The sequence below is a fragment of the Catharus ustulatus genome, chromosome 2 (genome assembly GCF_009819885.2).
Source record: "Catharus ustulatus isolate bCatUst1 chromosome 2, bCatUst1.pri.v2, whole genome shotgun sequence".
NCBI classification, from domain to species: Eukaryota; Metazoa; Chordata; class Aves; order Passeriformes; family Turdidae; genus Catharus; species Catharus ustulatus.
Genome location: NC_046222.1, coordinates 84572137 through 84594349, shown reverse-complemented (window position 1 = coordinate 84594349; position 22213 = coordinate 84572137). Strand labels below are relative to the sequence as shown.

The window sequence follows — 22213 nt, the reverse complement described above, 5'->3', positions numbered from 1 at the left end:
TCACAAATTCACCTTCTACACAAACACTTCCACCTGTCCCTTTATATCCTTCAATATATAGTCAACACCAGCAGAGCTGTAGTTTCATTATGAAAACTATGGAGTATACCACTTCATCTGCTCTATACACTCTCTGTCCAAGTTCCTCTGCTTGCGGAAGACTACATTGAGTATAAACAAGCTCTCCTGAGCCACTCTGACTTCCATAACAGCCTTTCATGACACGCTGGCAAGCAAATCCTTGGTTTAGGACAAAAATTAAAAAATCACACTCCCAAAGTCCATGGTTGCAATTTGGCTGTTTGTCTTATTTACTCCTCTTGGAAACCAAAACCTCACCATTTCACAGTAGTCCCAGGTTTCAAATCCCTAATTACTTCTTCCCTCTCTGTAAGTGGGCCGGCACAGCACCTCCTCTAGTTAACTCAATCATTTGTGCCAAGAAACAATTCTCCACACATTCAAGAAGACTCAATTGTTTTCACTGTCTCACTAGTACTAGTGTCTTGGAATGACAATATTTCCTCCAGTCTTCTAGAAATTACTTTCTATGCTTCTTATTCATGACCATATCTATGGCATCCAACACCACCTACCCTAGTGGCAGGAGTCACAGCCTCCCCTGAAGTTCTTTATCCTCCACTTACTCAAGCAAATCTGTCTCATGCAAATCTGTTGGCTCTGCAGCTTCTCTGCAAAGAGCCTGTCAGTCTGTTTGTCCTTCCTGATCCTGCAAGTCATTTCATCTCTCTGCAGCTCCTTCCCCTATAACTCAGTGCCTGGACCAGAGCAAAACTCACATTAATAAAGGCCCCTAGCTCCTACTCTCAGTCTCACAGAGAAGCACCAGGCAATTGCTAGAGTCCAAGACATTAAAGACCACAGCCCTATTCCTTCCATAAACTTTTTAATACCAACTCATGGCTGCTGGAGAGATTTATGATTAACATGTGTTCAGTTACTCAAAGATGCTTTTCTTCTACTCTTACAACATGGTACACTAAGGATTAATTGAGGGTAGGGGAAATCTTTTGCAGGAAGTATCATAAGAAACCAAACCCCAATATTTGACTAATGTTATTTTCAAAGCATACTTTATAGTATGATACCATCCAAGAACAGACAAATATCTATTAAAACCTTTTAACAAAGAAATCACATTATACAAACAAGTACTTAGCTCCCCTAGCTTGTTGCTAAAAGCATAGCATACCAGTTTGATGCAGGGCCCCCATCCAAACAAAATTACAAGAGATCACTCTACGAGATACACTTCCCGGACAGGGATGCTCCTTTGCTACAAAAAACAGACAAGGGAGACGGTATGCTGTCACGAATTTGTCAACAACTAAACTCACATTAAAAACAGTTTCACTTTCAGAACTGTCAGCAGTCTACTTTACAAGACCAGTAACATTACAGGTCAACAGGTGAGCTGACATTAAACACCAGCTACAAAGGGACTTTGTGAGAATTCATGCAATGTTATATATGCAGTTAAAGTCCAGGAATGAAACTTGAAGCACTGCCCAATTAGCACAGCAAGACAGACAGAAACCAGGAAGTACGACATCTAAACAGAATACATGCATTTCTATAAATCCAAGTCACCACTCAGTACACCTATTAGCTCGCACCAACTAGTCAAACACTGATTATCATTCTTCCTGTATAATAAACAAGATGTATGAAGGGTTTGGCGGGTGGGGGGCGGTTTTTGGCTTCAAACAACTATCAAAGGATGCTAGTTGCTGCCTACAGACAACTCAGCAGTAATAAGTAAAACAATATCTCATTCATGCTTTATACAGTGACAGATGCTTTTTATGAAAAAGGTAAAAGAATATAACCTAAAACCACAACACCCCTAAAAGGACATATGCATCTATACTTTATACCTCACAAGTTGTGTCTTCATTTCCTGTCTCCCATCTTGGGTTTTCCAATTTTTCAGACACCTCATAAGCAATTCAGTTTCTTGTTTAACACTCCTCCCTGGAAAAATGGCACCAGGATCTCATCTGTGGAATCCCAGACTCCAGAACTGCCTGGAAGCTGCTTGTTGAGCAATATAGCTAACAACCAAGGAAAGTAACTGGTATTAAATACAATGTTTCTTTTATTAGGATCTTTTAAGATGGCTCCACTCGCCAATCCAGCTCTTCACATGGTGTGAACCTGTATCTGATACATATTTCCTTCCCTGCTCCCTTTTCTCCACATCCTCCCCTATTCAGATGTGTGATGGCATTAACTCAAGACACTAAATCTACACTGCCTCTCAAAAGGTTAATCAGGTATTCATTCTCCTTGTCCCCAACCATGTGTCCTCACGCCATCAGCTCTAGCATTCATTAACCTATGTAAAGAGCCATATCAGCTTGCTGATCCACATTTCTTTTTTTTCTTTTCTCCCCGCTCTCATACAGATAAGTAGCCTGAATCAATTTAACAAAAGGCTGCACATGTAGTAGGTACACAAAAGATAGAAAGGAAGATAACTACTCTTAGTAGACAGCACAACTTACATTGATTGTAAAAGTAATTTTCTAAGTACTTGTGAACACTATTCAGAGAAAACCTGCCATAGGTCCCTCTCTGTCTAGAGCTCATCCAAATACTAAAAAGAAATTCAGCCTGGGGCCTGTTCACCAGTATTTACACCCACCACAGACAAGAAATTAGAGATAATATTACCACATAGTATTGTTCATTAATAGTGCCTGAAAACAGATCATCCTTGAATAACCACAACCACAGTTGATAACAAACAGCACAACTGGGACATGAACCACAGGAGCAATGAATCTGCACAATGAAGTAGTTGCTGTTGAGGATATGAGGACATTCTCAAAGCCTCAAAAGAGGAATCCAAGGGACCTTATGTCCTGTATCCAAGGAGGCGAGGCAGCAGGAAACTATGCCATTCCTCTTAAAAGAGGCACATGGTAAAACTGTCTTTTTTGGTCACAGTGACAATATTCAATTGCATTAAAATTACTACATACAGCACTTTCCACCACCTCTGGAAAGCTCTAGAGATCAGCACAAAGCAAACAGGTTATAATAGGTGTACACCAAGTAGTTTTCTTGGGGAAACCCAGCGTAACAAGGACATTAAGTCTGAACCAGAATTACGGTAGCAGGAGACATTGATCCAGAACTGCTGATGGCAGCATTCTCTACACATACCTGTGGTTTCAGAGGAAGGAGCTGCCTGCTCTCTGTCACTGCTGTCCAAGAGAGGCAAATCTCTAGAACAAGTGAAGCCTAATGACTTCAGCCCTGCTCAGCCTAAAGCTTAAGACCTGATTACTGAGATGCCTGTGCATCTCCCCAAACCCCAGAGCTCTGGGTACAGCATCAGAGCCCAGCCAAGGCTAGAAAAATTACTGACCTACCCCAACTCAGTTTGTTTCTACACATGGCTGCAGCACCTGTCACACACTCCAATGAAATATTTTAATACAAAAAAGTCCAAGAAGTCAGTAGAAAAAGTTTTAACTAACTTAATCAATAAAGTGCCTGGTGTGTTCAGGGCATGGAAACAACCCAGCACAAGATCAGAGAAGTGTTAGAGCACCAGGAGGGCTGTCCCAAGAAAGCAATTAGAGTGACTTCAGTACACATCAATATTTAAGTTCAAATCAGGACTGCCTTTTTTTTTTTAAGTAAATCTCACAGCCATCCCCACTTCAAACACATTTGTCTCTAACACTCAGCTGTCTCAAAGCAGATGAACCAGATACCTGTCAGGCACAGCAAACCACCACAGACACCAAGCTCTCAGCACCAGACTAGAACCAAGCACACAGAGATACAGAAAGCCAGAAAGGAAGAACATCATGTCTTCAGCATGAACCATTTCACTCCACAGATGCACTCCTGCTACTCCCCACTACCTACTGGTGTAGACAGGTTCCGCATCACAGAACCACCACTTGACTCCCCACTGCACTGAGGACCTACACCTTTAAGATGCAATTAATCTTGATGACTGGGCTCCCATATATTCCTCTCCCAAGAGTAGTTCAGCACCTCTGACAACAGCAACTTGCCCTGAATGAACTTTGTGACAGGAGGTTATTTTTAATCCATGTATTGATCCTACAAATAAATCATCTTAGTAATTAAATAACCATTCCCACAAAAGTCAAAGATCCAGTATCAATTCCTTCTTAACAACATATACTTTCCACCTCCCAGGCAGTGGCCCCAGTAAGGCCACAGCATGATGCTTAAAGCATTCTACTCTACATCCTTCCTCCACTACTCAGTGGTAGAGTTTCAACAAGGATCCAACAAAAGTGACATTTCAGCTTAGCCATCAAACAGGAGTGCAACTCATTTCAGAGGTCATATATGCATTTCCTATCATCCTATTACTGATTAACACACACTAAAAGACTGAAACTTTAGGATTCTAGAGTTCTGATGAGCCCCTCCAACTTGTAAAATAGTAGATCAAGCTTCCATTTTTCATTATAGCCAATGAAAAAATAATTATTTCCTCCAGCAACCCACTCAGTTTCAAAGCAATTATAAATTTACCAAAAAAAAGCAGCAAATTATTTGGCAAGCAAGCTACAATTCTGAACAAAAGCACACTCCTTCCACGGAGTCATTTCCCTTCATGCGATTACCACCACCTGCATTTCTCATGCTTTATAAAACTGTCCAGAGGTTCACTCAATGTGAACATGGGAACAGGACAGTAGCATAATCTCCATCCCCTATCATGAAGAGATGAGCAACACGCTGTCTTGCTTTTGAAACAAAAGGCAAATACCTTGAAGGAAGAACAAAAGAGCAACACAAATCTGACTAATGTTTCCTCGGTATGATCTGGCCAACTCCTGTTCTGCACACTTTGCAAACACCACCACCTAGGAAGAATTAATTTCTCCAGACAGTACATGGAGGCAGAGTCCACTCTATACACTCTGAACAGCCCAGCAATCACATATTTCTAAAAGGTATTAAAATAATAGTTTAATTTTCATATAAGTACTCAAAACAGATCTCGCCAAGTTTTCTGAGTACAAATCCCTGAAATGCTATTGGGAGACAATGGTTGTCAAAATGACTGAATTTCTAGTTTTGTAGAAGATGACAGAAGAAAGTTTTGCATATTTCAAAAGATAAAACAGCAAAAAACAGTAAAAGAGTTTGGACAACTGTTAAAACATCTAAGTTACTCACAAGTAAGTCAGCTCCTCAGTTTTAGATAAACTTCCACTTTGCAGACTAATTTTTTTAGACTACAACTTAAGTGCCAAATTGCCCTCCAATACTTATTTTTGCCCGTTAGATTCCTTAAAAACAAAGGAACCTGACAGTATCCCACCAAGCTACAGAGAAGTCTTCAGCAAAATTCTAAGTTTTTATTGTTTCAGAAAAAAAACTCATCTTACTCACTCAAATTCATTCAGCTCCTGTAAAGACATGGCATAGAAACTCATAACCCTAATCAACTCTGCAGTTTCCTTAAAGCAGATTTTTCCCCAACACCCTTCTGAAATAGTGTCTCAGACTCCAAGCTCAAGAAAAGTTAGGAAAGTAACTAGATCTTACATTTCTAGTTAATTTTTTTCCATTTTCTGTCATTCAAAAGACAATTTCTGGAGAACAGCTCAATTCTGTGCAATTACGCTTACATCAATAAGAGCATTTGCATTATTTTTCATTTTATATTATGTGGCGCAAAACTATTTAATACGATAGCACCTGAAGTCTTAAGTGACTGATAGGAAAAACCTTACATAAAAGAAGTATAACTCACTGCCCACTACTCAGTTAAGTTTTAATAGTTTACATTACTTTCCCATGGGATTTTTTCAGTCATTTATAGTTCATTGCTTCATATGGCTATAGAATCCCTGCTGTGTTAAAAAATGCCAAGTAAAATTATATCTCATTCACTGCTTTATGCTATACCTTCTTTTGTTCAGATCCAATTAGTGAAAGCTTGTTCTTCATTTATCATACTTTTAGCTGATTACGTTAGGCATTACAATAGTTCTCTAGCTTTCTCTGACAATGTTTGCACCATCAGTGTTACATTTATGGTTGAGGAGGTTCTTTCATCTTAACCCTCTATTCCAATCAGTTCAGGGGGAAAAGTACATACGATTACTCTTGTTCAGATGAAACTTCTTGCTTTTTTTCCCGTATCAAAAGTAATTCCACCAGATTTTAATTTTTTAAAAAAACTGAATTTTACTGGTCCTCCCCCACTTTACCTATTCAAGTGTAAAGAATCTGTGCTTTCAAAGTTGAACACTGAAGTTAAAAAAACAACAAAACTCAGCATTTTGAACAGCATACAACTTTTTTCTCTGCTTTCCCCAAAATAACAGATGCAATCAAGGAGTATTAGCCACTATTTTCAAGAACCTGAAAGCAACAATTATGACCTATTTTATTCAGTACCACATGAGCAACTGTAATGCTCTATGGGGGTCTCAGCAGCCATTTTGTCAGGCTGTTTTTCCCCACCAGTTCACACACCCTCCCACCTCCACAAAACTAAATGCAATTCAATCCCATTTAATGTCATTTGCAGCTATCTGTAAACTTGCATTAATACAGAAGCATCAAAGTCTCTGAAGTCACCCATGTCCTTTTAAGTTTTGCTAATGTTCTCTTCCCGAATCGCAGGCGGCCCCAAGCTGCCCCGAACCGCGGGCAGCCCTGAGGTGTGAGCTGTGGCCGCCCCGAGCCGCGGCAGCTGGGGGTGGGTGGGAGTGCCGGGGCCCACATGCGGGGAGAGGGCTTGGGGATGCTTTTAAAGGCTACACCAATCTGTGAAAAATGTTTGCAAATTGAGCACCTGCCAGTAAACTCCACGATTGCGGGATTCCGTTACTAATTCGTTACTTTGTTGCGCACGGCACAGATTCCCGCTGCAAAAAAAAGTGCGCCTTATAGTCGTGAAATTACTGTACATTATTTTTCCCTGGCAGCTTGTCTGAGTGATTTCTTATTAAATCATAATACAGGGTTTAACTCCCTCATTTCAACAAACTTTCCTGGGACATGAGGGTACCCCCAGTCATTTCTGCTGTAGCAGTTCTTGCAGGCAAGGAATATTACTGCGTTCTCCCTAGTCAACAAGAATATGCACATATGACTACACTTGCTGTTACGCCACACAAGAAATTATCCTGCTGTCATTGCCACGAATGATAATGAAGAGACTACAAAACCTGAAAATGGGCAAGACAGGTACCTTACTTGTCTAAAATCCCATTTTGCCACCTTCTTGCTATGCTGCCCTATACTGAAGGCACATCAACAGCCTCATCAAATGGAACAGCTCCATTAAGCCTCTGTAGCATCCCTGGTAGAAGGGAACTTTTCTCTGGAAAGTGGGAAGTAATGGGAAGTAATGAAAAATATTACCAGACACAGAAAAAATTTAGACTAAGATCTACACCTTCTTCTAGGATTCACTCTTCACTGCCTTTTTTTGCATATTAGCAAAACAAAATTTAGGTTTCACTGCCACTCTCACTCATTGCCCATATGTACCTATGTGCACATGTATCTAGCTTAATCCACACAAAGAGAAAGGCAGCACTTACACAAGCAAAACACAGGAGTTCACAGAAGAAACATGTTAAATGTTTGTGCAATCCTTGCTCCACCTCAGAATCTCCACTCACTTCAAGCACATAAATGAAAAGGACATATTATAAAGATACTTTAGAATTGCCAACATGCCTACAACAATAATCAAAAAGACTGCAAAACAGCTGCAAGTGTGGCTCAATTACTAAAACCTCATGTACCACTTGAATTAAGTAATACTCACAGCATTGGCATCAACATCACTGTGTATGGCAACTGTTTTAATCCCCATCTTCTTGCACGTTTTGATGACCTACCACATAAGAAGTGACAATTATCAATATATAAACACCAATGGTTTTAGAATTAAATATCAAGAAATTAAAATATTACATACTTACTCGGCATGCAATCTCTCCTCTGTTGGCAATAAGGAGTTTTTCAAAAGTCTAAAGGGAAAAGAGCAATAAGAATCTTGAGAGACCAACAGAATACAAGTTTTTCTCCCTCAAGAAACATGCCTTCTTTTCTCCTCCACTTCCACTAAAATCATGGTTTATCCATGAGCTTATAATTCTGAGATTACCTAATTTTAAAAGCATTCTCCTGATTTAAATGATGATATAACAAACAGTATGGTATACTAGATCTACCTAGCACACACACAGGTTCAGAAGAATAAGGTTTTGACTATTCATACCAGCATTACTTGGATCTCCTTGCCAACTAGAAACCTACAGCAGCTCTAGAAGTCAGCCAAGCCCAGGGAAGAGGTGCAGTAGGTTTTATGTTGCCTGGAAGCAGCACAGGTATATGCTGGTAGCATACAGGTACAATGCTGCGGTCACTGGCCCTAACCAGTATAGCTCATCTGGAACACAATACTCATCAATTACGGAAGCCCTTTAAAAGGTATTCCAGTCATAAGGAAGAGAGGTTCCACCATACCTAGGTCACGAAGGATAAAAGATCAACATTTTGATCCAGAACAGGCATACCTGTTGAATTATACCAGCCTTGCCCCTTCTCCTATCTGAGCCTCATCTGAGGAACCTGGCAAAATCCTGCATGGCCATCAAGACATTGTTACACACTCAATACTAAGTAGCATCTGCAATGCAACAGACTAACAAATCAAACTTTGCCTGAAATTCACTGTCACCTTCCACATTGGAATGCACTAATGCTCCAGACGCACCTGGAGCCTGTAAGAAAGGGATAACAAGCTCTTGGAAGTCAATAAGCCATAGACCCTTTCCCATTCAGAAAGAGTGGTGGAGCAGCACAGTTGCTCAGCATAAAAATCTCATTGCTGGGAGCGAGGGATATTGCAGTCATGGGCCTTGCTGCTAAACACACAGGTGCACCTTGGAACTGCACTGGCTCAGTTATAAATACTGACTTCACCAAAAGGGATTGTCTTGGGTGAAAGTACTTAGCCCACTGCTTTCCGCACCTCAGACCACAGCGTTGCAGCTCCAGGACACATCACAAGTTTAATACAGTAATTGAACAGCCCTATTCTGCCTCCCATGCTCCAAATGAAAGATAGGATACATAGCAGGACTCTCTACTTCAGGGGCAGTCAGCAGTCATATCCTATCAAGTTTATCAAATGATACCCAAAGACATTTGACAGCTATTCTTCCTCCACTACATCAAACAGCTTGTTTTCATATGAACTAGGGTAAGAGAAGGTATTGCCACCACAATATCTAAACAGTTTACAAGCCTCATAGTCATCAGCTAACTTGAGGAGGAGAACTCAGGTGCCAGAGGAGAGGAAGGAACACTGCAAAACCCCAACAGGAAGTGTTACTGACAGACCAGAAGACATTGTTTGCTGTATACTCCAGAGAAACTCAAGGTGCCCTTGACCAAATTTACTTTTTCCAAGTCAGGTTGAGCTGACATCACATGACCAGTTTAAAAATACTACCATGTGATAACACCATACAGAAATTAAGTGGTAAGAAATCCCTCCAGGTGAGAGCTGCAGCAAGCTTATACAGTAAATTCAGGCAGATCTGCTGAATATCAGTGCACAGGTACATCTAACTCAGACATAACTTAAACATCCTTAAACAAGCTCAATTATCAGAGGCACAAACTTCAAGAATACCACAGGAGCTAGCAATTTTTGGAACAGTTTTTTTTTTAGCTGGGAATCTGGTCTAAAAAGGTTATCAACATAAGCATACAAACTGTTCCTGAATCTAAATTTCAGCGTTCTAGGTACCTAAAGATTTTTAGGCATACAGACTTCTGGGGGAATTAAAAAAATACTCCCAAATACCTGGTATTGAAAAGTGTCATGACTTAAGTTCACCACCAACCTAGTTCTTGGTATATAAAAGCTGTTTTATTAATCAGCTGTGGTCGCAGTGCAAGACAAGACTTTCAATATCAAGATTATAAGAATATTTGACATTCATTTTAATTTTTCAATTCTAGTCTGTCTAAAGACACAGATTAAACTCAAGTCCAGCACAATAAAAAAATTTAAAATCACATACTGCTTTGGAGTAATTTTTTTATATCATTTCCACTAATTAGACTGAAGAGGCGTCACATGAAAGTCTTGTCATTATGAAGACAGTTTAAGCTCTTTTGTGGTTTGTTTTGTTCACTGCCCCTTCCATTGTCTGTGGCAGTCACTGGTTGAAATGACACAGCTCCTAGTTGAGAGAAACCAAATACCCAACTATGGCCTGAATATAATTATGCATTTAGAAAAGCAGGGGGTCCTTAATTAAGCAAGAACCTTAAGAAAAATAAATCTTCTGGAAAAAAACCTGTAAACCCACAGTTCTAGGTACACACACCGGTTTACCAAATTTCCTAATATTGCTTCATGTCTAGTTGATTGCTTCTATACCAGTATATAAGGACAAGCCTATCAGTCCTGAATTGTTGACATCCTTGCCTTTGAATATTAGTGTACCTTCAATTCCATTATTTTTCCAAGTGTGTTACTTCAGAGGCCATGCCAAGACAATCTGCCACAAGGAAAGTTTTTCTTGGCTCATAACTGTAAATTGTAATTGCTACTGCACAAGTCCCAAAATGAGGATTTGCTATTCTTTGCAGGCCTTAAAGGCTCATCTTTTTCCAAGCTCTGAAGTTCTCACCCCCATGCCAGATCATCCAACAAACATGCTAGTAGTACTGTTACATACTTTTGTTTCCACAAACAGTTTTTGGTTAGTCTAGCTCCTGGATGTTTTAACAAGCCCATTACCACCCACATCATGAAAAACATTAACAGTTGTTTCATAACTATAACATGTTCAGGCCAGTATGTAATTTTCGCAAGCTCACAATTACTTCTTAAGCTTTTTGTTATACACTCAAAGTAGTATCCAAAATTTGCTTGACATGTATCCTCCAAAAGCAACTTTCTTTTTTGGTTTAGAAAGAAAAACATGCTATTAAACCAGTCATGGGTTATACCAAGAGAACTACTACCATTGTTAGCAACAGCACAAAGAAGAGGGTAGCTTAAAAACCCCACATGTCAGTATTACAGTAAGATGTCAAAAAGAAACATGCACCACACTACTTACCTTTTCATTTGGATCATACACAGTAGAATAGAGTTTATGTGAAGTTATAAGGCACCATCTTGAACACAGTGTTTCCCACTGCAGAAGAAACAGGAAGTTAAACCTGTTACAGTATGCCATAAACTAAGAACATTTCATACACTGACATCTTGAGGAAACTTCCATAGCCTTTCATTCCCTCACCAAGCAAATAAAAGCTCAGAGAACTGCCCTTCTCCAGGCAAACACCCACAAAGAGTAACTAGAAACAATTCAAAAGCTCTAGATATGCACTAGCTTAAGCATAACTCTTTTTGCAACAACACTATACCATCTACTATACCATCTTCTTTCCTTCTTGCTCCAAGAAATACCTACAAGAAATTCTCAAAGGACCATTCATGCATATGTTTGCACACAGTGGGGATGGGGAGAGGCCTTCGCTGCTAGGGAACTGCTGGTCATAGGGCAGGCAGCAGACTGGGTCCATACAGAGGGGAGATGTTGAACAGACTTTAGATGGTAGCTAAGGTCTCAGCCTTCCCTATCATAACCTCCTGATAGTGGTCTGAGGATAAGAGGTCTTTTTCCCTTAGACTTCTGCTCTGAACCAACTTCTACAAAGACAGTTCCTATAGTTCAACACTTTTGCACAACATAGGAAAAAGCAGTAAACACATGCTATTTCAAAGAAAACACAATAGATGATATCACAGATTTATAAGTGCATCAAAAAGGAGATTCAGATAGGTGTTACTTAAGCAAGTCATTTCACGTAATGGCAGTTAGCCATAAAAAAAAATAATCACACAGATAAAATATATAAAAAATACAGACAGCTCCGGTAAAGTCACACTTAATTACCCACTTGGAATCAAAAAGACTATAAAAATCCTTAATACTAGACATTGTCTAGTAGGAAACACAAAACAGCAGCAATGGGAACTGCCAGAACTCATAATCTGTCAATTCTGTCTTAAAGCACAGTTTTCAAAAGTTGCAGAAATCTGAGGAAGTAGTAGAAAGTAAAGGCTGTCCTGTGAAAAGACTGGGAAAAAATAAATGAACACAGACATTAGAAAAAAAGAACAAAAAATAAGGAAGCATATGTTCACATAAAGAGCCTAATTAGAGAATTCAGCTGCACCTTCCACAACAGTAGTGAACTTAAGATAATTCAAAAATTGATAAAATTTTAAGTTTACTGTAAGCTCATATTGATTTTGAGGTAACAGTGGTTGTCAATAATTGGAAAGTGAACACTCCCTATACAGCCCTCTAGTCTGATCACATACTTCTCCTGTTGCATCACAGAAAGCAGAAACCAGTGCAGGATTGAGAAGACTATCACATTTGTAATGCAGCTAATCTTTTAATGCTATAAAGGAAAAGCAATATATTTCAACAAAAGTAAAGGAAGTCTTAGAGCCATACCATCCCCTGCCAGCTCCAACCAAGCTTTATGAGCAGAAATCTACTATAATTACACAAATTGTTTAGTTGCCAGTCACTAGTGGCAGACATAGCATATACTGTTCCCAGATAATCCACCTATACTTAATTCTTCCATATATGTTTAATTTTTCTGAAACTAAAAAAAAGTTAGTGGAAAGCAACCATTCCAGCTTGTTTCAGTGAACTGATTTCCATTCAGTTTTGTTTGTTTTGGTGGGCATTTTTGCCTCTTTTATTTCTTTCACTTCATTCCCCAAAGATAAAATCCAAACCAACTTGAAACACAAGTCATTTGATATGCTAGATTCAAAACTGGTAGAAGTTTTTTTCTGCAGGAGTATATTATTCTTTATCTGAGAGTGTGATAGTAAATCTGTTTCAGACATTAACGAGAGGAGTAAAGGACAGAATTCTGCAAGCTGAAATCACACCTGCCAGCTGGTCATTATCCCAAGTTTACACCACAATTGTTACACCTCCAGTGACTGTATTGTGATCTAGATATTGTCAGAGGGCAGAGGAAGGATATCTTGAGAAGCAGCAGAGTACACTCTCCTGCTCCAGAATACACATGGTTAAGTAGATTGAGTCCCTCTCCTCAGAAACACTATTGACAGAAGTGCTTGAGGGACCACAAATAGTTTAAAGAAGGTCATACAGGACACACAGAAACTCTCCACTGAGTTAATATTATTCATTGGAGAAAGTGCTCGTTAAGGGTCAGTGGGGCTAATCTAAAAACTTGCAGTTAGCAGGGAAAAGGCAACAACCAGGCAAGGAAGGAAAAGCTTCTGAACTTTCTTGTAAGTACCTTTCATGCAAAACTAGTTTTGGATGCCTATGAGAAACCAGAAGAGCTATGTACAGGAGACTGGAAGGAAAGGCTATGATGGGGGAAATTAGCCAGCATTAAGCTGTAGAGTCTTAGCCATCTTGGGAAAAAAAAACCCTTGTTAAAACTTTTTATGCAGAAAGAATAAAATTATCAAGCAATTAAAAAAACTTGGAAAAACTTTAAATCACACTTAGGTCTGGTTTTACATTACAGAATTGCACAGATCCCACATAAAAACCTTGTAATAGCCTAACCTAATTATATACCTATGTTTAAAAATTTAACTGCCTCCTCTCGCACACACAAGCAAATCACTTAGAAAGCCAGGTTCAGCCCTGAACTGAGTACTTGTAGGGTAATTGCCTAAACCAAATCAAGAATATTGCTCAACTCAGATGTTAAATTCCAGCTCATAGCTTTCAAAAGAAGGGGTTCTGTATATATCGATATCAATATATACTAAGGTTTAAGAGCTTGTTTAATCTAGCATCCACTTCAAGAAAAATCTCTTTATAGAGGTCTGCCACTAGCCACTATGAGCAATTGAATAATTACTCAAAAACAAACAAGCATTTTATAAATAATGCATATCTAAGACCACAAAGGAACACTATAAATTGCCATCTCCAACTCAACAGCTATGCAGGTATAATCATCAACCCCTAGGCTCCCAAGATTTTGCCATAGGTAGGTTCTTTAAGAGCTACATCAAATCCCAAAGATCTCTCAAAAAAACAACCCACAAAAGCCATTCTCAAGCTATGTACTTAAAATTGGCTACCTCCCCCAAACCACACATGCCTTCACTATTATACCTTACACAGACATTTCCACAGAACACTGCCCAGAGAGCTCAGGTTGGCCCAAAGACCAAGTCTTGTAAAACTAGGAGAGGGCAGTAGAATCATCTGATATAACCTGTATTTCTCATGATTTGTTACTTCCATTTGATAAAGCTTTTGAGTCTTGAAAGCCCAAGAATGCAGGCCATTCATTTATGAGAACTCAATTCTGGACTTCTGCATTTGGTTTGGAGTTTCCCACATCTAGCAAATTTTTGGAAAACACAGTATCAGTGGTATATTTTGGAAAAGCATCCTGCTTTGTCTATTATTAATTGCAAAATAGCCAAACTGAGCTAAAATAGCTGTAACAGTTATAAAATAACTTCATATTTTAAAAAAACCAAACTACAGAGAATCTCGTAGAATAGTATGCCTACTGCACACTGCCACTTTGACACCTCATAGACAACCTCCCTCCCCTTGGGCACCCAACCCCAGGAAACCTCTTGAGGTGGTTTAAGGACACAGCATACAACAGCAAAACAGAAAAATAACTTGCTATTTAGATATGGCTTATATGTGTGTTTTTAAAAGTTTACATGCCCTCATGGAGGAAGGAAATCTCTCTGCCATGCTGGTCAGCTTGTAAATAACTCATTGATACTGAGTTTTACAGGCAGAAAAAGGTCTCAGTGTTTAAACAGAGACACAGAGCTGCAGATTTCAGGCAGGAAAAAGCATCATATATCAATATTTGCTGTAAGAAGTCTAGTACAGGAAGGAATGCATATTTTAGCCTTACTAGAAAATACAGTAAGCAATACCCAAGAGTAACAGCCAGACTAGCACACTTCTTTTCACTAGAAAAATTCAACCTCTCCTAAGACTTTTGCCCCTACACTTTCAGATATTTGGGTGTAAGACACCATGAGAATAACACCTTTATCTTTGTGGTGTATCTAGTATTAGACATCAGTATTCCTGAGTAGTTATAAAACTGACAAAAATTATTATTTTTTTCATACTTCGATTACACAGCAACCTTATTTCAATTCATTTGACAACATAATTTCCTGTGTGTGGAACTCTACTGATGGTGTAGGTATAAAGTACAGAGGAAGCAGACACCCTCAGTGACTGTACCACTGTTAATCTATAAGGTTGAACACATAGCTGAGCAATGGAATATTGTACAAATCTCATACGGGAAGGGAAACATAACACTTCTATATTTCTTTTCTCTAAGGAAGCACTTTCCCTTCGTTTGTATGCTGAGAGTGTTGAACAGCCAAGCCCTTGTAGCTGTAAGCAGACTCTCCTGAAGCCCACTGCAAATACAGCTGTGGTACAAGGGTCTGTAATGCACACTGCACTTCACAGTTCCTTCTCTCTGAGCAGACTGATGAACACTCCCAATTCTAAGAACAGAAAATCTCCTTCATATTTGCCAACATAGCATACAAACTACAAACAAGGAAACACTCATCTGCCTAAGGCTATTTTTTTAAGCTCAATCATTCCTATATCCAGGTAGCTTCTCCTCTGTGCCAGCTCCTAAAGCCTGTATAGCGAACCAGGCATGGGAATACAACCAGCTGAGCAGCTACTCACAAGGAGTGGGAAAAATGTATTCTCAGCCAGATTTCAGTCCAGCTTATCCAAGATATTCATGCAGCAGTGCTGGCACAAGTTGGAGGGAGGCAGGAGCTCAAAAGGAGCAGTCTGTGATTAAGACCAAGCAGCTGCAGAAAGCTGGAACAGTTTCTAATGGCAGCAGCCTTAAGAGGTCCAGTAAGGCTGGCTGGCACCCATGAAATAGATCACAGTACTGTAACAATCTGTGCAAGCTGGGGACAGACAAAATAAATTAGAACACAAAGAGTGTTTCAGAACAAGAATGATATTTTTTACCCAATACAGACTTTAATGAACTCTCAATTTTTTTCCTTTAAAAACTTTTTGTTGTACTTTTTGCCCATAGCACAGCACACCTTGCCTACAAATTCTAAAAAGCAACTCCTGGAACCAGAAATCTCTGCCTGAATTACACTTTAAGAGTGCTTGTCAGTACTAAAATCTGTAGTTTACATACTAGAAACAATCACTAAACTCCTGAAGCATATGGCTACATACATCTCCACAGACTGGCAATCATTTGAACTCCCTTCCCTAGTGGCAAATGATATCTAACCTTGTTATCCCATCAGCCTGATACTTCTGCACTCATGAACAAGGGTGAAAATATTTCCCTGGAATAACAGCATGCTAAAAATAACATCAGAGAAGAGAGCAAGGAGCTCCCAGAGTACAGATAACTTCCATGTTAAAAATGTTGGGTACACAGATGGCAGAGAAACTTGCCATATATTCAATTCAATTATTACAAAAATTTACCTGTGCTGATAAAATCTATATCAGCAGTCTGCTCTTGAAGTCATGATGTATAGTTGTTTTACATTATTTTTAACAGTCCAGCAGCTCTCTCAAACTCATGACTGAAACATCAAGAGCCATGTCTCAACCTGATGTTGAAAGAAGGCTGTAGTTAGAGAATGAGGGCTTCTCACAGCTCCAGAAAACACAAAAGAATCTAGGAAAGCAATTTTCATGTAAATTTGTTATATTAGAGGTTTCCCAACATACTGCTGTCTTGATGGTGACCTCCAGGGCTAGAAATTACTTCAGTGACATAACTCATGAGTGCTATTAAATAGTTACAGAAACGTTATTTTTACAGAGGTGCCACTAATGCAACATTTTCAATACTGCATGCACTGGTGCTGTCAGACAACATCCTTGAGATGCCAGAAAGAAACAATGTAGGCCTTTTACAGGCCTTCCAGAGGCTCCAAAGGACTGACATCAAAGCTGTAGAACTACTTTGTAGGAAGAGAAGAAGCCTTCCACATCTATATACACATACTCGTGGCTACCAAAAATGAAGCTGTCAAACAGGATGAGCCCTCTGTTAATATGAAGTCATCTCCAATTAAACAAGTTTGGTTTTCAAAAAGCTTATCTTGCATACACCTTCACAGGAACACAGGTTTACTACATATATATTTCCTAAGGAAAAATACTTGGATAAAACACATGTCCTTTTCCTCTTTAATCCCTTTTCAAAATTCCCTGCCCACAGAAACCACCTCTTTTACATGATTCCTAGAAGCAGGTGAGGAGTTCTTCACAGCATTGCTATGAGGCAACATTTCTAAAGAGAAGCCCATTCCACACCCTCAGGGGTGTGCTGGGCAAAACATTTTCTGTAATTCATTGCACTTTTCTCCACTGGAATGCTACACAAATTTTTCTTTTCAGGAAAAAAAAACAAACTGTAAATTCTTTCTGCAGTAAACAATTAAAAGTATGTTGCACTGCTTTTCCCATAAAGAAACTAACTGCAGTGTCATTCAACTGTTACACAACGTGCAAATGCTGTTTGTTCTTATCTAAAATAATATCTCTTAATACAATCTGTAGAAATAATAGAGATGAAAACACAGCAGGTGCCTCAGTGAATTTACTCCACAGGCTACAGAATAAGATTTTCTAGACAGTTTCAGGTCTTCATCAAAAACATTGGTATGGGTCTGCAACGAGTTTATTGCCTTCCCATGAAAAGCAACAAAAGGAGAAAACCATAGTAAAGCTTTAAGTAACAGCTGAAAGCACCGCAAGTATCTGGGGTAAAGGGGGAGATGGGGGGAAGAGATAACTCCTTTCTCTGTTAGTTAACATTATGCAACTAAAAATAACACAAAACTACCCTCTACCCTAGAGCTCTCATAAGCTTGTGTTCAACAGAGCTTTGGAAAGGGCAGAAGGAAACTGAAATCACAGAACCTCAGAATCAATCAGGCCAAAAAAGACCTCTGAGACATTAGAGTCATACCTATGGCCAAAAACCACCATGTCAACTGGACCACAGCACTAAGCGACACGTCAGATCTTACACCACCCTAGTGTCACATAACCCGGCTCACCAGCAGAAAAATTAATTTTTAAAAAAGACAACAAACAAAAAATCACGGTCTCCTGGCAACACGCCGACGGGATACGCCAAGGAACGGTCTCTCGGATGCCGGGAGCCCGAGGCACACGGCCAGGAGCCAGGTTTCACAGCCCCCGGCAGCCGCCTGCTCCCGGCCGGCACTCGCTGACCGCCCCCGGCCGCGGGGCCGCTCCGGCGCCCACCCGGGGCCGCGGCCCAGCCCGTACGGAGAGCCCCGAAGCCGCTCACCCAGCCGGGGATCCCCGCCGGCCACACGGGGAAGCTCCTCGGAGGAGACACCACCCACCCCCCGCCCACCCGCACAGGGAACCCCCGCCCGGCGACCCCATCCACGGGGAGCCTCCACCACCCACAGCTCGGCGCCCCCAAGCTGCTGCCACTCTCGGGCCGGCCCCGAAGGCGACGCTCACCCCCGGCAGCCGCGCCCGCCGGCCGCCCCAGCGCAGGAACCCAGCCACCGCCATGTCCGCGGCCGCCACTGCCCGGCCGCCCTTTCACCCGCGCCGCCGGGGCCGGGCCGCGCGCAGCCAATCCCGGCGCGCGCCCGCCCGCCGGGGGCGGGGAGGGGCGCGAGGGGCCCGCCGCGCGCGGCACGTGCCCCTCGGGGCCGCGCTTGCGCGCGCCGCCCCGGGCGCGGCTGCGGCGGCTGCGCGCGCGTCCCCGCCGCGCTCGCGCTGCGTCCGTGTGCGCCCGGCGCGTGGGGCCGAGCCCGGCCGGGCCGCGCCCTGCGCGCGCACACGGAGCCCCAGAACATCCCCGACTGGGGGGGACCCGCAAGGGTCATCCAAGGGCAACTGGTGGCCCTGCTCAGCACAGCCCCCGAGGCACGCCGTGGGCCTGAGAGCTCTGTCCAAAGGCTTCTTGGGCACTGCCAGGCTGTCAGGGACCACTGCCCTGCGGAGCCCGTTCCAGGGCCCAATCAGCCCTGGCTGAAGAACCTTTTCTTAATATCCAGCCTAAACATCCCCGACGCAGCTTCGTGCTGTTGCCCTGAGCATAGGGGGCTGCCTGCTCCTGTGCACTGCCAGGAGCCCCAGCATCACCGGGAGGGGATCCATTCCTCCCCTGGGCTTCCCTGGGGAGAAGGTGAGAAGCGCCAATGTGACAGCTTGCCTGATACAAGCTCCTGCCCTAAGAAACACAAGCATGGTTGGCATGAGAGAGGTGCTCATCATCCTCTGCTTCACATCATCTGCAGGAAGTACTTGCTGCTTGGCTTCCTAGCACTGAGAAACTCCGAGTCAGCCCCTTCTGAAATGACCTGTGCAGCTGGGTCCAGGTTCTCGGCTGCGGGTGTGCTGGATCTCAGCTGATGGCCATGACACAGTAGAGCCGAGCCCCAAGTAGACTGTCACCCCAGGAAACGCTGTAAAGGTTTTGCCATGATTAGAGTGCGTAAGAAGTATCACTGATACCATCTCAGACCTCTGTTAAAATACAGCAGAGGCATAAACTGCCCACAGCACTGAAACGCAGAAAAGATAGTCCAGGACGTACAAACGAGCATAGGAATAGGAACAAATAGTACAAAGCACAGGAATAACAGGGTTTTTTTCTTTTAAATAACATTATTTCTACCATTTTTTTCCCTACAATGGTGATGTGGGAGATGAGAGTAGACCCGAGCCTCCTCTTTCTCCTTACTACAGTAGCAGATCAAGACTACATTTTCTGAGGCTGAACGACAATTATTCTCAGTAAAGAAAAATTAATAGGTCATAGTTTGAAGTTCACCCAAGGCATGCTTTACAACAAGCTCCTGATAGGGTTAGAAGAAAACAAAAAAATTACATCCATAAGGAAAACCTATATGAGCAATACACACATTTAGATTAGGAATAACCCTCTCAGGCTTTAGAATAGTATAGCTCCTTGGGCAGGTAAGAAAGTACTTCCTATACAGACAGATGATTATGTAAGTGCAGGTTTTACCAGATTACATCACTGCCTCAATTCACACATCATTACATAACAACCCTTACATTTTATACTTTTATAGTCCTCAGTAAGTTTTCTCTCAGGCTATATATACTATATGTACAGTCACATTCTGCATGTTCCCATGCTGCAGAGAGGCACCAGAGGAGGGCAGAAGCTCCTGGGCAACTGGGTTCACCCAAACCCAGTGAATATTTTCATAGGACACTAAGTTCATGGTCCCCACAGAAAATCACAAGTCCCTACTTGCATTTACACATAATATTGAAAATTTCAACCTAGTTTTATTGTTTGACATCACTTTTTAAACCTCTTGTATCAGTATTTACATTCAAACTGAAAGGCATTAAAGCTGTGACAAAATAAAAAAAAAGAAGAGAACGCTAGTATCTGAAAAGAGAGTGTCAAGAGGATGGAACTAGGATCTTGTCAGTGGTGCTGGTCAATAAGATGAGAGGCAAAAGGAGAAGCTGAAACACACCAAATTCCAGCTGAATATGAGGAAGATCTTTACTGTGAGGGTGATTGAACTTTGGAAGAGAATCCCCAGAGAAGTTGCAGAGTCTCCTTTCCTGGAATTACTCAAAAGCCATCTGGAAACAATCCTGAGTAACATGATGTAGGGGTCCCTGCCTGAGCAAGGAGTTTGGATCAGAAGACATCCAGTGGTCCCTTCTAACCTTAACCATTCTGTGAACTCTGCTGCATACCAAAGATCTGTGAAGTAACTTCTCTCCCTTTCCTCCCAAGCGAGCAGCAAGAGTGAAATCATCATCTGTTGCACACTTGCTCATTTGCTCTGCTGCATTAACAATGCCTACAACTGCACAGGTAGGAACAATGCAAGAAAACTGCTCTTACTATGTCTAGAGCAGGTCACCGTATTTTCAACTGATAGTCACAAGCAGACCTTGCAGATTTTTTTTTTTCAGTGGACATGGAGAGCCTTGAAAGTAAAAGAGACCAAGAACAGAAGGGGGGTGGACTGACCACATTCACCACTGCATTAGGAATATTAGATGCACAGAGATACACACCATAACACTGTGTTTCTGCGTTCAAACAATATCCTGAGGCACCTGACGTCAGTTCCTCCTGCACACATAAAGCAAAGAGTCACACGGCATCACCGGGGTGTTTTCTTTTCCTCTACAGAGGAGATTCTGTTTGCCAGCCCCAGCTGAGGGATCAGCAGCCCCCTACAGAGGCGCATCAAAGGAGGCCCCCCACAGCTGCAAAGGGAAACTGTCTGGGATTACACACAGACACCGCCAGCTGGGTGCATAAAGAACTTGATGAGAAATGGCCTAATGCAAGCCTGTTACCAAGTGAAGCTAAGGCTCCTCACCAGTCGAAGGGACTGAGGGGAAAAAAGAAAAAAAATGCTAATCTCTTTGCACATTAAGTTTTCTGCTTTTAGTATGATTGATTCTGACTGACAGATTTCTACTAGTAGTCTTTTTGTCTATTTTGTTTTGAAATGGGTAGTGCACACAAAATATAAAATTTTGTTTCTGTAAGAAAAGGAAGATATGTAACGGATTAATATTATACACAATTACTATTGAGCATCCAAAATAAAAAGAGAGAACTTCACATACATCACAACTGCTAAAGAAATTATAGATATTCAAAAATTAAATTGCAAAACCAAAATATCTAGAATAATTAAAGGATATATGAGTTTGGATAAAAACAAAGACCTTAGTTCTGCATGGGTATAAGCATATTTGTAATGCCATAACTCAATATACACTCTTTTCTCAGTGAAGCTGTTTAACAGCTGAAAGTTAAGCAGGTTTATAAGACACTGGAACACTGTGCAACTTATTCTCTCATTATTTTGAGGGGGTCCTAGAGAACTGCAGCTTTGAGTAGTAAGAATTTCTTTGATCCTTTCATTAGAGCAGAGAGTTACCTTCATCTTCTAACATAACCCCAAATTCAGACAGAAATCGTAAGTTGTTGTATCATCACGTAAATTCTAAGCTGCAACCCAGGGAGAAAACTGGAGCAATTGCAATCCTTCATCTAATAGGGAATATATTGTATCAGGTTTACTGAACATGAA

The 22213-nt window shown here is 41.3% G+C and overlaps 1 protein-coding gene across 1 annotated transcript in view; it reads right to left on the bottom strand.

The window, feature by feature from the left end:
* The window catches only part of PCCA (propionyl-CoA carboxylase subunit alpha), a 280797-nt gene extending 262103 nt beyond the window's left edge, over positions 1-18694 (bottom strand). The window contains exons 1-4 of the mRNA XM_033053042.2: positions 18615-18694; positions 11139-11216; positions 7974-8021; positions 7817-7885 (exon numbers count right to left, since the gene is read on the bottom strand). Of these exons, the coding sequence (XP_032908933.1) occupies positions 7817-7885; positions 7974-8021; positions 11139-11216; positions 18615-18668 (249 nt within the window). The 5' untranslated portion in view covers positions 18669-18694. The remainder of the gene's footprint in view (positions 1-7816; positions 7886-7973; positions 8022-11138; positions 11217-18614) is intronic.
* Positions 18695-22213: the final 3519 nt, after the last annotated feature.